Source organism: Ambystoma mexicanum, chromosome 2p (assembly GCF_040938575.1).
Source record: "Ambystoma mexicanum isolate Mex_15411 chromosome 2p, UKY_AmexF1_1, whole genome shotgun sequence".
Taxonomy (NCBI): domain Eukaryota; kingdom Metazoa; phylum Chordata; class Amphibia; order Caudata; family Ambystomatidae; genus Ambystoma; species Ambystoma mexicanum.
The window spans coordinates 537668769-537686161 of record NC_090923.1 but is presented as its reverse complement, the minus strand read 5'-3'; the positions used below and the strand labels follow the sequence as shown (position 1 = coordinate 537686161).

The window sequence follows — 17393 nt, the reverse complement described above, 5'->3', positions numbered from 1 at the left end:
CAGGATTATGGACCTCCTTCTCCCACAAGTGGGAGCTACGCCAGGAAGTTCTGGACACGTACTTCACCCATTGAGAGACCACTTGGGTGGACTACTTCACTTCCAGTAACAAGAAGGGGCTTTATTGCAGTATTGAACTCCTCTCTGTGTTCCTGCTGATTAACATCACATGCTGGTTCTCAGGAGACTTTTGAATTGCATGCCCACCATGAACTGATTGCCCCTATCTGGGCTCAGGAGACATGGTATCTAGAACTTCTGGACATGACCATCTCCGCGCCTTGGTTCCTCCTACACACCTCACATCGCGGCTGGACGCTCCCTCCAGGTCAGTGTTCAGAGGTCAGAGGGACAGATCCTGCACTAGACACTTTCAGTATACACCTTCCTACTTGGCTATTGAGAGGCAGAGATATAAGGAGGAAACCTGCCATTAAGTCATCTGGATCTAAAGCTGGCATACTTTTTGGCTTTTTTTCTCAACAATTATCTGAATCCTTTGATCTTTCTGACCCCTGCTTTTCATGTCTGTCTGCTTTCCTTGGCCCAGCAGGGCATTCAATTGGCACTAATAATGGGTACTTTACCACTGTTGTGTTTGAGGACTTCACGACAGGGCTTGCTTTTTCCATTCCAACGTTCTCCACAACAGCTTATTCTTATTCCAATGGCTTAAACCTTTTTTTAAACTTTCCATAGCAGCTTTATTTGAGCCCTTCATACATTCTTTTTAAGGCTGCTAGCCCAGAAGGTGATCTTGGGGTGGGCTCCAGCACTGTCTATTACGACTGTCACGGGCAGCCCTAGTGGGAATCAGAAAGGTCGGACAACAGGATGGTAAAATATGAGCTGGAGGTAAATGCAATAACTTCCCACCCATGTTTGCTGGAAATTCCGCTGAAAAGGCCCCATTGAGTCCTATGGACTCAAAATAAAAAGGGACTTACACCGGCATTTTTATTTCATCGGTATTGGTGATACAGTTTGGTGGGGTCGGGGCACATTTACCACCAAGATACCAGCAAACCCGTAATCGGGTAATAATATCCCCACCAGAAATATCACTGTATATATGGTGGTCGGGAATGGCCATAGGCAATATTTTTAGTGGGGATAATATTTGGGGTTTTTGGGAGCGGGGGTGTACCCTGCTCCCTTCAGAACAATATGGGGGTTGCAGGGTTGTTTCCCGCAGGTTCCATGCCTTAATATTGCCGCAAAAATATGGGGATATTTTTGTATGCCGATATTTTTGCGATATTAACACATGGAACCGTAATAAGGCCCTCAGTCTCGTGAACTGTAGCCTGAACTCCTTTACCCAGAAAAAGAATCTGCATAGCCAAGTGGCATCATTGATATCAATCGTTTTTCCCATGGCCAGGTTATTTTAAATAGAGAAGCAGTACTCTGATGAACTTAAATTCAGTAGAGAATGATCTACTTAACAGAAATGAAATGGGGACTGTACTGACAATGTAATAACACAAACATGAATAACTTAATTGGCACAGTTGTGTATATTAAATATGTACACGAGATAATGAAGCGGAAAATTGGAAGGGGTGACATCCTGGATCAAGCCGGGTCTCGGTCTCCTATCAGAGGGAGAACATGGTGTTTAGTGAAAGATTTGCATGCAGGAGCTATTGGTGATGCATTTGTTATCTGGAAGGTAGTTACTTCCAATGGAGTGGGGCATGGAGCATATGGGATTGGGCACGAGTGCCAGTGCACAGGCAGTGACGCACAGCGAATGAGCAAGGCGTTGAAGATAGACAGATATGGGGGTACTCAAATCATCGATTTAATAACAAGAGAATTTAAAAATAAATCTGATGTTTGCAGAGCCAGTCGGCATGAAGACAGAGCTGATGTGGCAGAGGAACATTGGAGGTTGGGTGGTACCGAGTACAATTTGCTAAATTGACAGTTTGTCCATATGAGCAAAGGGAATGGAGAGGGAGCGCTAAGAGCACTAGCTGTGCAGGTGATAGATTGGTGGAGTTGGAGGTCCCTCTCAGAGGAACCCTAGATCACGGGCATTGGGGGGTGATGTTAGAAGGTGGCTAGGAAGTCCGATAGGGGGGGACTTGGGGCACAGCAGATTAGGCAGGGAGTTAGATTACGTTGGTCTTTGATGAGATGAGCATAAGAATGAAATGCCAACCAGTGATGGATGCAAAAAATATAGATTCAATCGGAGAGATTGGGGGTAAACCTGGGAAAGGAGATGATTTGTGGGTATCAACATCTTTATCACATTGGTGACAGGGGAACCCAACGGAAGAGAGATGCTTACCAAGAGAGGTAGTATGGAGGGTAATTAGTAGGCCAAGGATGGAAACTTGGGGAACACACATGTGGACAATTGTGTGGGTCATAGATCATAATGTTACATAGAATGGTCGATAGACAGCCCAAAAGGTAAAAAGGCAATTTTAATAAAGAGCAGTCTCTTAAATCCCAAGAGTGTTGACGTGGCATCAGAAACGATGGTACTTTTATTGTGACTTAAACTATGCAGTATTTGCTAAAACAATTTTCTAAGATTTTTCTATAGATTCTCATTTATTGTATGCTTATAGTTTACTTTGGGAAAAGGAGCAATAGGGAAAAATTAAACATGGAAAGTGTTTGAGTTTGGTCACTTAATTGAAAGAATGCCCTGTGGGACTGAGGTTTCTCCCTTGAGATGTCTCTTCTGAGGCCAGTGGAGTCTCCTTCACCACCAAACATCAATTGAAAAACAACACACATAACTGTGCTGCTATGCAGACGCCTCCAACTTCCTTAATGCGTCCAGCAATGTCCAAAATAAAAATCTGGGAGTCTGCGCTTATAACTTAGCCACCCAAAACATCCAATTTGTAAAGGCTTATTACTAGTCATCAGCAAACCAGGGCACCATACCCACAACTTTGGGGCAATTCTGTAGTGCTTTATTTATAATAGAAAGTTGACAATTAAAGTGCTTAAACTCCCACTGCTATTATTAGAGCACCAATGTAACATAAAATAAGTAACATGAATTCTAGGCCAAAATATCTCCTGTTAAATCAAGCCACCCTCATCCACAGAATAAACAAGTCTGTGGTGATGCTTTGGCTTTTTTTTAAAAAATATAACTTCTCTTGGAAAAGCCACTGCCCTATTATTTTAAGTACCACTGTTTAGATCTTGAAAGAGGACCTATTGGACAGAGTACTGATGTGATAAATATTTAGTTTTCAAGTGATTGTGGTTTTTTTTTTAAGACTACTTTTTATTTGTCTTTGGTAGTGAAAATAAAATTCTATCTATTGCCACAAATAGATGTTGTTCAGTGTGAGTGTGTTTAATGTAAGGCAATGTTTTTAATGTGTTAAAATAAATCTTAATTTTAGGCCATTATACCTGTTCTATATCAATGGAAAGACTTACTGACAAACAACGGAAACATCTTACCATGAGTAAAACTGCACTCATAGTGACGGCGTCGCTCCATGGCAGTCATTTCTCTGGAGACCAAATTAGTGCTGATGTCCCCTTCAATCCAGGCTTTTATGCCGATCAAGCTGAAATAGTTTTAAGTAACCATCACATGAGCGCTGACTTCAAAATATTTGGAGCCACCGACATCCTGGAGAATCTTGAAGTAAGTGGCTATTTCCATATAAGTGTATTTGCCAAAACTTGATCCTTCTCGATGCTGCAGAGATTTTGCAATGCCCCAATTTGACCACTTTGCAGCTCTTTGCCTACCATTATTTGGCTTTTTGTCCTTTAGCATTGCTTACAGTATATTTTCTGTTTTTACACTTGATGCTTGAGATGTGCATTCATGTTTTTACAGGTTGTCTAGGTACAGAAAGCTTTTACTCTTAATGGTATTCCAACCAAATAATTTTTCAATGGATTGCATTCGCCCACAGATCCCTCATCTTGATAGATATCTACCCTGGGGCTCGGAAAACTTTCAACAGGGGGCGTAGTGCTACTCGACATCAGTCATCGACTCCCTTGTATATGGCCACGGCATTCCTCAATCAGATGTTACGTTTGGCATTGTATAAAAGATTGCACTATTGCACTTAGCGCGCTATTCGGAACACGCACAGCCCGCTATTTGGAAAACGCTTGTTTTCTATGCAAATTACTGCATCAGAATGTCAAGGCCTAAACTGTGTGGCTTCAAACGTTGCAAGGACTACAACTCCAAAATGTTGTTCATGGACCCACATGCCATTTGTGTGTGGTGTCTCGGAGTAGGGCAGGACACGGAGCAATGTGGTTCCTGCCTTTCATTGATCCTGTATGTGGTGAGGGAATGCTCAGCGAAGCTCACGCTTCGCATACCGCCGTCCAAAACCCCAGCAAAGATGCTCTTGTGCCAATTGGACCAAGACGCACAGGATCCGATGCCCAAAAAACATTGTGAGTGTCGTCATAAAAAGCAAAAGAAATAAGGACCGAATTGCACCACTCCTCGTCAAAGTCACACAAGAAAAAGCACAGATGCGATTCTGAGATCGGACGAAAAGGGTAAGTGGTACCCTGCAAAGGGTGTGTTTAGGAAGGAGTGGGAGGATTTTAAAACCAAAATGCTTAAAGTATTTGGCTAAGGCCTTGGCTGGTACAGCTTCCACCTCGACACCGCTGGCTGATCCGGCTCTAACTGTGCCCTGTCCGTCTGGCACAAAGGAAGCCAGGAATGGTCGAATGCCCTTGAGCGAGACCCCACAGGAAAAACCTTGCCCTGTGCAAAGGCTGTCAGCAGCCCATTCAGCCAAGAGGCTCCGCGAACAACCCCGAAGATGGGAGCTTCGTACCAGACTCTCGTTCTGTGTTCTTTGATTCAATGCGGTCGATATTCGACAAGGAGGGCAACCCGATTCCATTCGGGTTAGCGCTGATGGGGGTTGTGGCCTTGGATTCACTGCCAGTTTTTATGGCAGACCAGGCAGGGTTGCTTCACCTTGCAGAGGGTCTCCATGACACCAAGGGACTGGACACATCTTTCGATGTGTAGCTCCAGCAGCTCAGGCCTTCTGCACACCCAAATTCGCATGGTCGCCGTTGTTTAAGAACGGCCTGAAACCTGTTTTGGCCATAGGCCACAAACATAACAGGCTTTGCCCTTCAACATGGCAATAGCTGACCCAGTTCTCGCCTTGAGTCAGCACCCGTGTTCAATGCCGGCAGTCGACAAGGAGCTCACCAAGCAATATAAGCCAGCGAGAGGCAACCTGTCGTTTCTGACGTCCCATCCAAAGGTGTTAGTTGTACAGGCCCGACCATCAAGTCAAGGTCCTCGATGACGATTCTTCAACCGACAGTCGAAGGTCGACGCCCTGGCATTAAAGGTCTTTGCCTCAGGGAGTATGGCCCTTAAGGTGGCAAATTCCTCTTGCGCCTTCTCCAAGTTCTCACATTCTCTGGAGGACTGTGGCAAAGGCAGCTTAACACTTTCCATAAGGGAGGCGAAAGCTGGTTTCGTTGACATAGTGGGCAATGGAAAGAAGATGGCCTGCCCGGTGCTGCAGGCAGGTTTAATTGTAGCTGACTGCATGGATCGGGCTATGGGCAAATCCATGGTATTTCGCAGGTTTGCATATTTGAGGGGGGTCATTGTTTTCCCTGAATGTCCACTAAATTTGCTATGGCATTTGATGGGTAGCATCATTTTGGCCCCAAGGCTAAGGAGTCTCTGGAGAAATTTAAGATCTAGAAGCTTACCAGCAAGTCATTGGGACTCGCGGTGCAGCAATAACCCCCACACACAAAGTATATTTTTTTAGCTCCAGAGGAAAGGGGAACTCCACTTTTCTCCAGCATGGGGTCTGGCATGGATTCACATGCTCATGAATATTCCCTGTCGTCAGGCTGGGAATCCTCGGTAAAGAAAAAACCAGTATCAGTTTCGTTTCTGATCTGTCTTTCGTAGTAGTAACCAATCACTGGTCTCTGCGTCATACTGACCACAGCCAATGACTGCCCTCTACCGAAGCACTGCCTCTGGCAGCCATCTTCAGATTTTTACCGCACGTTCATGTGTTGGGATCCTCGTGCTATTGCTCTCGAGCGTTAGTGCTATTTTTTCACGTTTTTTGCTCAAAAACTTTGTTTTTTCGGTCAAAAGAGCCTCAAGCTCCACCGACTCTCCATCCGATCAACAGGGACCCGTGTCGGATTCATCTGTGCCCCTCAAGGGTGAAGATTTCGTCGAGCTACGCTTTGGAGGACTCCAGAAGCTTCTCAGGCCCGGACATGGCCCAGGAGAAGGGAAGCTCGACGCCCGGAAAGCTGTTCAGGATCTGCCCTGGATGCCAGCTGCAGAACGTCTTTAAGGAGGACGAACACTCCTTTTGTCTCTACTGCTTACATGAGGACAAGACGCACGTGGAGAAGGACTGTGCGTTTTGCTGCAATATGTCGGAGCGGACCATGAAGGACCGCCATCAACGTCTCGCCAACTGGCTGGAAGGGAAGAGCCCGTCAGGCGAGAAGAAGAGGAAGAAATCCGAGCGGTCTTCTAAGACCTTTGAGGACGCCCCGGCGACGGGGGTCCAACACAAGGCCAAGCACCGCGAGTCCGCTGGCACCGGGAGCGCCGAACGGTTGGGCTCTACGGGCGCCAGGCAGGGCGCACCCTCCCCGGCACCTTCAACTACGAGCCAACGCTCTGGGTCGGGTAAGAGGAAGGGCGAGCACCCGGCGAAGCTCCTGGAGAGGCCCCGGTCGAGCTCGAAGGCCCCATCGGAGGGGGAGCGAGGCAGTGTTCCCCCCCCCTCAAGGATAAGGCGGTGAGCGCACCTAAGGTGGTGAAGGCCTTAATCCATCCGGCCAAGCCCTCTATCGATACTGTGCGGCGACCCTGGCTCAGCCTGTGGAGGCTACACCAGTGGTGCCGACCTCGGGGCTCAGAGTCTCCCTGCCACCTCGGAGGGAGTCCTCTTTTGTGCCCATCGATAGGACCCCCGTGAAATCCCCGGCGGGGATGAAAAAGGGGGGGCAGGGCGTTGTCGTAGATTCGGCTTCAACCTCAGAGGAAGAGCTGATCGAGGTCTTAAGCCACGGCCTTGGCGTGGAAGGCGACCGGCCCGTCGGGATGGATCCCGACGCGGGTGACGACGACATCGTCGAGGGTGCCGACGGGGCCCCTGATCGCCCGTCGGATTCCCCTCTGCCAGCGCCGCAAGACAACTCGGCGGCCATTTTGTTGGCTATACAGTCCTTATGCTCAGAGATAAGGACGAGACTACCGTTGCCGACGGAGGAACCTCTCCCGTCGGGGGATCCTGAACCGGGACCTTCTGGCGTTCCCCCGCCCAAGAAAAGAAGGATTCACCCTCCACCTCCTTTTCAGCCGTCGCGCACCGTCCAGCCCTCCTCCCCGTCCACCCGAGGGGATGATACGGGGACTGACACGGCAGCAACGGGTACGGACGACGAGGTATACGACGAGGATCTACCGTCGTCACCTCCCACCAGGGCTTCTCCGCCTGACGAGATTGGTTCGTTCCACTCCATGATCGCCAGGGCATCCGAGCTTTTCCAACTCTGCCCTGAGGAGAAGAAAAAGGAAGGATTCCTTTATCAACGGCGCGAGGCCAAGAGGAAGACGGTCCTCGCGGTGCCTCTACTGGACGACATTTGGGATGAGGTCTTCGCCCTCCTCAAGAACCCTTCCACTACGCCAGCTATAAGAGACCGGTACGAGAAGAAGTACCGGGTCCCGGACGCGGCCCCCCTGTGCCTCCGGGCGCAGCCTACCCCGGACTCCGTCTTCTCCGTGGCGGCCAGGAAGAAAGCAGGGGGGGGTGCGGCCTCCACATCGACTTCCCCACCGGACGGCGAGGGAAAGAAATTGGACACTATGGGACGCAGGGTCATCTCGTCTGCAGCGACGACGATTAAAGCGGCCAACGCCTTGGCTATCGTGGCCCGCTACGACAGGGAGCTATGGTACAAACTGGCTCCCCTGCTGGACTTCCTACCAGACGACAAGAGGGCGGATGCCCTGGAGATCCTACAGGAAGGTGAGGTGGCGTCGGACCACGCCATCACTATTGCGACAGACATCGCCGACACTGGGTTTCGCCAGTTGGGCAACGGCGTGTGCCTTAGGCGGCATGGATGGCTAAAGGCTACGGACTTCCGTCAAGACGTACAGACCAGAGTCCTGGACATGCCGTTCGATGGGAACAACCTGTTTGGGAAAACAGTGGACGATTCCCTTCAGGCCATTAAAGCGGACACTGAGACGGCCCGGGCCCTTGGGGTTCTGCAGCAACGACGGACGCCCTTTCGGAGCAGCGGAGGCAAGGGCGCCTCCAAAGGTTCCGGCGGCGGTTTCTCCACCTACCGTCAAGCGGCCCGCTCGTCGTCTCAGGAGGCCTACAGAGGACGAGGCAAGTCTGGCGGACCCCGCCGTCATCGCCAAGGAGGTCAAGGCGGCAAAGCCTCGTCGAAACAGGATTGAACGGACCCCGGCTGGCGAGCTTCGTCAGCGTATGGGAGTCCATCTCCACCGACCGTTGGGTGCTGGACGCCTTAGCCCGGGGCCACGCGCTCGAGTTTCAAAGAAGGTGTCCGCGCGTCCCCCCCGTGGCCAGAAAAGAGCTTCACGTCCCTCAGCTTCTCCTGGAGGTAAGGGCGATGCTCAGGAAGGGCGCCATCGAACTCGTCCCAAAGAGGCTTCGGGGCTCCGGAGTTTACTCGAGATACTTCCTCGTGAAGAAGAAGACGGGAGGATGGCGCCCCATCCTAGACCTGCGACGTCTGAACAAATTCATCAAGGCGCAGAAGTTCCGGATGGTCACCCTCCAGCACGTCCTGGGTCAGCTGGAGGAAGGAGACTTCCTGTCGTCGTTGGATTTGGAGGATGCCTACTTCCATATTCCCATCCTAAAGGGGCACCGAAAATTCCTCAGGTTTGTGGTCCAAGGGCGTCACTACCAGTTCAAAGCCCTCCCCTTCGGACTACGGTCGGCACCCAGGGTATTCACCAAGTGCCTTGCACCGGTGGCGGCGCAGCTGCGCCGCGAGGGGATCCACGTCTACCCCTACCTGGACGACTGGCTCATCCGGGCCAAGACGAGGGAGCTCGCCGTGGAGCACACGGCAAGGACCGTCCAACTTCTCACGGACCTGGGATTCTCCGTGAACTACGCCAAGTCCCACCTGGTACCCGCGCAAAACGCACTGTTTCTGGGAGCGAAGATCGACACAGTGTCCCTTCTGGCCTCCCCGTCGGAGGAAAGGACCAGGTCCATCCTGAGCAAGGTACAGCGGATGTTGGCTTCCGACGCGGCCAAGGTGAGGTCCATCAAGTCCCTCCTCGGAATGATGTCTTCTTGCATCTACCTCATTCCCATGTGCAGGCTCCGGATGCGCCCGTTGCAGGAGTTCCTGTACGCGCGCTGGATCCAAACGACGGGCGGCTTCGAGGAGAGGATCACACTCGACGAGAGTTTCCGCCGCGCGGTCCGGTGGTGGGGCACCCGCGCGCATCTGACGGTGGGCATGGACTTCCAGACCCCAGACCACCAGGAGACAGTGACCACGGATGCCTCCCTGGAAGGGTGGGGAGCGCACACCGAAAATCTACATGCGAGAGGCCTTTGGCTCCCGACGGAGAAGTCCCTCCATATCAACGTCCTGGAGCTCCGTGCAGTGTTCTGGGCCCTCAGGTCCTTCCTTCCGTCCCTCAAGGGCAAGGTGGTGAGGATCTTCACCGACAACACCACCACCATGTTTTACATCAGGAAACAGGGCGGAACCAGGTCCCCAGCACTGTCCAAGGAGGCGCAGGACCTGTGGCATTGGGCCGTCGCCCAAAGGATGTTTCTGGTGCCGTTTCATCTGGCAGGGATAAAAAACACCATCGCCGACTCACTCAGCAGGGAGCTGCGCTCGTGCCACGAGTGGGAACTACGGCAGGATCTAGTGGATCGCCTCTTCCGACGGTGGGGCACACCCCAGATCGACCTGTTCGCGACGGCGACGAACTCCAAGTGCCGGAGGTTCGCCAGCAGGTTTCCCCAGGCGAGGAGCATGGGCGATGCTTTCTCGTTCCCCTGGGAGGGCCTGTTCCTCTACGCGTTCCCTCCTTTGCCACTGCTAATCCGGCTCGTCAACCAGCTCAAGAGGTCACGGTGCAGGATGATCCTCGTCGCACCTGCGTGGCCGAGGCAGATATGGTTCCCGGACCTTCTGGACTTGTCAACGTCCACGCCAATCAAGCTGCCGGTGGACGCGGATCTACTCTCCAGGGAAGGAGGCGCCATCCTCCACCACGACCCGAAATCGCTGAACTTGCAGGCCTGGCTCCTGCAGCGCTAGAGTTTGGAGGATACGACATACCGGCCGACTGCAGAGAGGTTCTTGCAAAGGCCAGGGCGTCCTCGACTCTTAAATGCTACGGACACAAATGGAAGAGGTTCTCTGTCTGGTGCCACGCACAGAAGATTAACCCTCTACAGATTACGGCTCCCCAGGTACTGCCGTACCTGCTGACGCTGGCCAAAGCTGGACTGGCACACGCGTCCATCAAGATTCATCTTGCTACGATCTCCCGATACACCAGAACCACGGGGCGGACGTCCTTGTGGTCTCATCGTCTGGTGAAAGAGTTCATGAAGGGACTGTTCAGATCGTTCCCGCCGGTGAAGGCTCCGGCCCCGGCGTGGGAGCTCAACATGGTGCTGACCAAGCTCATGGGACCTCCGTTCGAGCCTCTGCACTCGGCCCCGTTGAAGTTTCTGTCGTGGAAAACAGCGTTTCTTGTGGCCATCACCTCCGCACGACGGGTGGCAGAGATCCAGGCCCTTTCCTGCAAGGCCCCTTATTTGACTTTTCACGACACAAGGGTAGTGCTCAGGACGCACCCCTCCTTCATGCCCAAGGTACGGTCGGACTTCCATCTCAACGAACCCTTGGTGTTACCTGTGTTCTTCCCGTCGCCTTCGTCACCGGCTGAGAGGACTTTGCACTCGCTGGATGTGGCTAGAGCGCTGAAGTTCTACGTGGACCGCACAAAGTGTTTTCGGAAGACGTCACAACTCTTTGTGAACTTTGGACCTGTCAATCAGGGGAAGGCTCTCTCGAAGGCTTCCATTTCCAGATGGCTCTCCGGCTGTATCATGTACTGTCATCGGTTGGCAAACCGACCGCTGCCTGGCCGTCCGAGAGCCCATTCCACCAGAGCGATCGCAGCTACCACGGCGTTCCTTTCTGGTGTGCCCCTGCTGGACATATGTAGGGCTGCTACGTGGAGGTCGACGCACACCTTCACGAAATTCTACTGCGTCGATCGGGATTCCAGGGAGGAGTCCAGGGTCGGCCAAGCAGTGCTGCGCAACCTGTTCGCCTGAGGTGAGCCTGGTGAGGAGGTAAGATGCTTAATGTTGAGTTTGATGTAATGCTTAATGTTGAGCCTTTGCCACCTCCCGTGGTTGTGCATGTGTGTACTGCTATGTATTCTTTATTCATGAGCATGTGAATCCATGCCAGACCCCATGCTGGAGAAGGAACAAGTTACTTACCTGTAACTGTTGTTCTCCAGCATGGGTCTGGCATGGATTCACATGCGAACCCTCCCGCCTACCCCTCTGCGGCTCTTCACTTGGTCATACTGCCACTTCACGTGCTTCCAAATCTGAAGATGGCTGCCAGAGGCGGTGCTTAGGTAGAGGGCAGTCATTGGCTGTGGTCAGTATGACGCAGAGACCAGTGATTGGTTACTACTACGAAAGACAGATCAGAAACGAAACTGATACTGGTTTTTTCTTTACCGAGGATTCCCAGCCTGACGGGGAATATTCATGAGCATGACCCATGCTGGAGAACAACAGTTACAGGTAAGTAACTTGTTCCTTCCTAGAAGGGCACAAGCACCCCAAGCCAAGGGGCAGCTCAGATTCCTGCAGCCAGGTAGCGGCAGGGTTGGGGCAAGGCAGTCTGCAGCTGTTGTCACATCGCCTCTGAAGCCTCTTTGAGGTCCCCAGTCATATTTCACCAGTTGGATGGAGAATTTCTGGATTCTTGGACACATGGCGGGGAGTCCATTTTGATGCTTGGGTCCTCCACCCGGATCGAGTGGGGCTGTCCCCCATTTGTGAGAAGCCCCCAGATAGAGCTCACTACACCCTGTACCTCAGTTCCTTTTTTTTCCCCACGCTCCGCACACTGCTTGAGGAACAATCTTTCCGGCAGGAACAATCTTTTCAACCGACAAATTTGTTTGTTCGATGGAATTCCAATACCATGTCCACTCCCAAGATGTTGGGCTTCAAGTGCGGCAAGGACTGTAGTTCCAGAATGCCCATCACGGAACACAGTGTCTGCGTGTGGTGCCTCAGTGTTGACCACGTCACCGAGGACTGTGGTTCTTGTAGGAAGATTAAACTAGATCGCTACAGGAGAAAGCTGCAAAACTCTTGGTCGGTCGGCCGCCCCCCATCTAGATCTTGATACAGAGGAGCCTACTCCTGAAAAGGAGAATAGGCATTGGAAAGAAAGCAAAAAAGAGGTCACACTCTCAGAGCCACTCCTCTTCCTCGCATAAAAACAAAAGGTGTCATTGACGCAGACTCTGATCCGACTCGTCGGATGAGCCTGGTAAGTTGGCCGTGGGGCCTACATCCAAGGCCGAGTGGGAGGCATTCATAGAACAGATGCTAGAAATGCTCCAAAAAGCACCTGCAGGTAAGGGTGATGCCTCGAAGCAGCACACTTTTGTGGCTCCAGTGGTGCCCGGTAACCCCAGCCCCAAAATCACCACCATGACGTCAAAGCCCTCGGGCTCGGCGCTGAGTGTGGCCAGTACGATCTCTGCGCCAATGATGACCAGTGCGCCCATGGCATTTGCAGTGTCGGCACCAGTAGTCGAAGTGTACAACAATAAGTAGTGGAACATATGACCTGGGCGAATGATAACGAGGAAGTATACTCTAGCCTACTACCAATAAAATGCCGCCCGAAAGATATCTGGCCCGGATTGAGGCAATGCCTAGCAGATAAAAGCATAGAGGGCGAACAAGAAAAAATTTGATTATGTATGATAATCACCAAATATGTTTACACCTGTATAAATGTAACATAAGTAATCCAAGTGAAAGAAATGTAATGTGAAAAAACTGCAAGTTAAATAAAAGTTTTTTAAAAAGTAGTAGTGGAACTATGCCCCCTACTGGCCTGCCCCCGCTCCCCAAAAACCCCATAGCCACGCCCACTTCCATTAACAATTCAAAACCCCAAACACATGCACCTGCTGTTAAATGGAACACTCAGTGCAGTGCACTGAAAATGCAAGTTTCAACTTCTTCCTACACTTCTATTTTAAAACAAAACCTTTCAGTAACAGTTTCTTTTTAAAATAAAAGTACAGGAATGGTAAAATGTAACCAAAAAAAGTAGAGGAGCACCGCTCCCGCCCACTTCGACCATTGATCGGCACCAGTTGCCGAATGTTCGGATGTCCTGCAGTCTAGAACTGAGTTTCATCACAGTGGCAACAATTTACAATGATGATAATGACCAGATGTCATGTGGCTTGGAGCCTGCTTATGCAGGTGCTGGAGTCCGAGACTATCTCGCTGATCAGGCATATTTAGTCGTTTAGCTGAGGGGCCTCCATGATGTCGGTGACCTTGACACCTTTCTTGATTTGGAGACGTAGCAGGCCCACCCTCGTGGGCATGCAAATGTCGAATACTGTGCCACAGTGGTGGATACCCTAGGTTGGAGTGCCCCAGCCATACCTTTGTCAGGCTACGAACTCGCTGACATTCTGGAGGAAGGACCCTCTACTTTAAGGGCCATGCCATTTAATGTGGCTATTACTGACCCCCATCACTACCTTATGGCAGAGGCCATGCATCGCTGCCCCTGCACGAAGATGTGCAGGACGGCAAGGGGAGACCTAGTTTATCTCTCCACTCACCCAACGCCAGAGGGGTTAGTCGTGCAGGCAGCCACTGTTAACACTAGGCCAGCCACATCCACATTATACTCCCTATGGATAGGGAAGGCAAGAAGGTTGACGTCCTATCCTAGAAGGTGTTCTCTTCAGGCAGTATGGCCCTTAAGACGGTTAACGCGTCCTGTGAGTTCGCAAAGTACATGTTTTGCTTGTGGAGGGCTATTTGGGAAGTTGCTCAGAACCTTCCCGAAGGGGAGATGTGGGAGGGCTTTGAAAGAATTGTGGATGATGGTAAGTAGGTGGCCTGGCAGTCATTGCAGACGGGCCTGGGCATCATGGACGGGGTCAGCAACTGTCTTGAGGGACAGGCTTATCACATTGGGAAGGCAAGAAGGTTGACGTCCTATCCTAGATGGTGTTCTCTTCAGGCAGTATGGCCCTTAAGACGGTTAACGCATCCTGTGAGTTTGCAAAGAAAATGTTTGGCTTGTGGGGGCTATTTGGGAAGTTGCTCAGAACCTTCCCAAAGGGGAGATGTGGGAGGGCTTCGAAAGAATTGTGGATGATGGTAAGTAGGTGGCCTGGCAGTCATTGCAGACGGGCCTGAGCATCGTGGACGGGGTCAGCAACTGTCTTGAGGAGACAGGCTTATCACATGTATGGTTTCTCACCCAACGTCCAAAACGCACAACTGGATATCGCCTTTGATGGCGCGGATCTGTTCTGCCCTAAAGCCGACGAGGCCTTGGAGAAATTTAAGGACTCAAAGCTTGCGACAAGTCTCTGGGTCTAGCTGTCCAGCAGCTGGCTAAAACTGCCTTTAAGGGAAGAGGATACAGACGTTGCATATCCTTTCACAGGAGGTTTAGCTCTCACAACCCAGGCAGGGGCAGAGTCCTTTCCCATGCTCTGGAATGGGCAGAGGGCCCTCAGAAGCTAGCAGATGGTGGCTGGATTGGCTCTGTCGTCAAAGCCACTTTGATTTCTCCCCCCACGTTTCCCCAATGGCAGGAGATTACCTCTGATGCTTTGATGCTTCAGCTCGTCCAATGCGGCTACTGTCTGCCTTTCTTAAAAAGACTGCCAGACAGATCATCCCCTCATCCTCAGCAACCAGAGCGGAAGCTCCAGGAAGAGTTGCAAGCCCTGCTTTGGAAGGGTGCCGTGGAAGAGGTACCTCCCGAGCAGAGAAGATCTGCTGGTATTCCCGGTATTTCCTGGTATCCAAGAAAGGGGGAGGACTCGGTCCCATCTTGGAACTCAGGGCCTTGAACAAGTTATTGAGAAAGGACACGTTCAAGATGGTGACGTTGAAAGAAATTCTCCACGCTCTCAGGCTTCAGGACTAGCTAGTGAATAGATCTCCAAGATGCATATTTCTGCGTGCCGATCCACCAGAAGCACAGGACATTCCTGAGATGTCTCATCTGGGGCAAGCACTACCAGTTCAAGGTGCTCCCCTTTGGGTTGATCTCCGCTCCAAGGGTTTTCACCAAGTTAATGGTGCTAGTCGCTGCCCACCTCAGGAGATCCGGCGCCCATGTGTTCCCATACCTGGACGACGGGTTGATCCGAGGGAAGTCGATGGAGCAAGTTTTATCCTATCTCAAGGACACTTGCTCACTACTCCTCAAGCTGGGCTTCTTCCTCAATGTACAGATGTCCCACATGACACAAACACAAAAGCTCCAGTTCCTCAGAGTGATCCTGGACTTTTGGGTGGGGAAGGCCCTCCCATCCCCGCCCCTAGGAGAGAGTCGCGAGTGTCAGCCAGATGGTTCAGCTGTTCCAATGCCACAACCTTTCCAGCGGTTCTCTTCCTCTGCCTTTTAGGTCTCATGGCCTCCTGTATTTTTCTAATGCCAGAGGCCAGACTGCGAATGCAGTCTCTGCAATGGCTCCTGCGGGATCAATGGTCCCAGTACTTCGGCACCTTAAAGGACATTTTAAAAGCGTCCAGGTCAGTTGCCAGCGATCTTTGTTAGTGGACCAGAAGCAAGAACATGATGGCGGGCGAACCTTTCTGGCCTCGATAGCCCCAGGTCAGGGTGGTCACGGATGCGTCTCTGAAAGCTTGGGGCGCTCACTGAGAGGATTTGCAGGTGAGTGGCCTTTGGTCCTCGATGGAAGCCCAATGGCACATCAACAGACTGGAACTGTGAGCAATCGGGTTGGCCTCCCTAAAAGGGAAGAACATCCTGATTATGCAGGACAATACAGTGGCCATGCACTACCTGAACAAACGGGCTGGTGTGCACTCCCTTCCCCTTTGCAGAGAGGCGATGCAGCTGTGGTTCTGGCTTTTAGAGATCTCAATCTCTGCAGTACATCTGGCAGGGACAGAAAACAGATTGTCAGACTCTCTGAGCAGACAGGGCATGGTCTCATACGAGTGGGAAGTGTGCCAGGAAGTCTCGAGGAGGTCTTCTCTCAGTGGGGTATGCCAGCAGTGGATCTGTTTGCCACAGAGTTCAACAGGAAGTGCAGACAGTTTTGCTAGTGGCAATTCCCAGTGAGAGGCGCACTGGGGAATGCATTTTTGGCAGAGTGGTACCTGAGCAACTCTGATCTGGATCGCCCCAGACTGGGCGAGGAGAACGTGGTACTCTGAGCTTCTGGACTTGGCCATCAGCCCACCTCTTTGGTTGCCCCTTCGGTTGGGTACTCCACCCGAACTTGTAATCTCTCAACCTACATGCATGACTTTAGAGGATATGGTATGACGACTCGGATCTCTTGGAGGGGGTACTTGAGATGCTGCTTGCTGCATGCAGACCATCAACATGATCGCTGTATGCGTGCAGATGGAGCTGATTCGAGGTGTGGTGCAGGGAATGTGAGTCTGACCCCATCTCCTGCACCACCACTGCAGTGATGGTGTTCCTTCTGTCACTGGCCTTGTCAGGCCTTCAGGTTGCAACAGTCAAAGGATACTTGGCAGCTTTGTCTGTGTTCAAAAGGTCTCTGGATCAAGGGTCTTTCTTTACGATCCCAGTTATGGCCCAATTCCTGAAAGGCCTTGTAAATAAGTTTCTGCCTGTTTACTTTGTTGTCCCAGACTGGAACCTTAACTTGGTCTCACTTTCCTCCTGGCGGCTGGCTCACTTTGAGCCTTTGCACTCTTGCTCCATTTCTTTACTCACTCTGAAGACTGCTTTCTTGGTGGCCATTACGTCAGCCAGCTCAGTGAGCTGCAGGCCCTGTCGTGCAAGCTGCAATTTCTCTTGTTTTTTCAGGGAGAAGGCTTCTCTAAGGTACGACTGGTGTTTTTTACCCACATTGGTCTCAGAGTTCCATCTGCCCCAAGCTGCTGTTCTGCCAGTTTTCTACCCGCCTCTGCATTGCTCCAAGGAGGAGGAGCAGTTGCATAGGCTAGACTGAAAAAGGGCTCTCAACTTTTAGGTTTGCGAGAAGGTCGGAATTTAGGGAAACTGACCAACTGTTAGTAGCCTTCTCGATGGCAAGAAAGGGTTTGGCTGTCTCCAAG

General features: G+C 51.4%; 1 protein-coding gene across 1 annotated transcript in view; it reads left to right on the top strand.

The window, feature by feature from the left end:
- Positions 1 to 17393, top strand: part of NUP210 (nucleoporin 210) — a 1233892-nt gene that overhangs the window by 1088850 nt on the left and 127649 nt on the right. The window contains exon 36 of the mRNA XM_069643978.1: positions 3387 to 3637. Coding sequence (XP_069500079.1) covers positions 3387 to 3637 — 251 coding nt within the window. The remainder of the gene's footprint in view (positions 1 to 3386; positions 3638 to 17393) is intronic.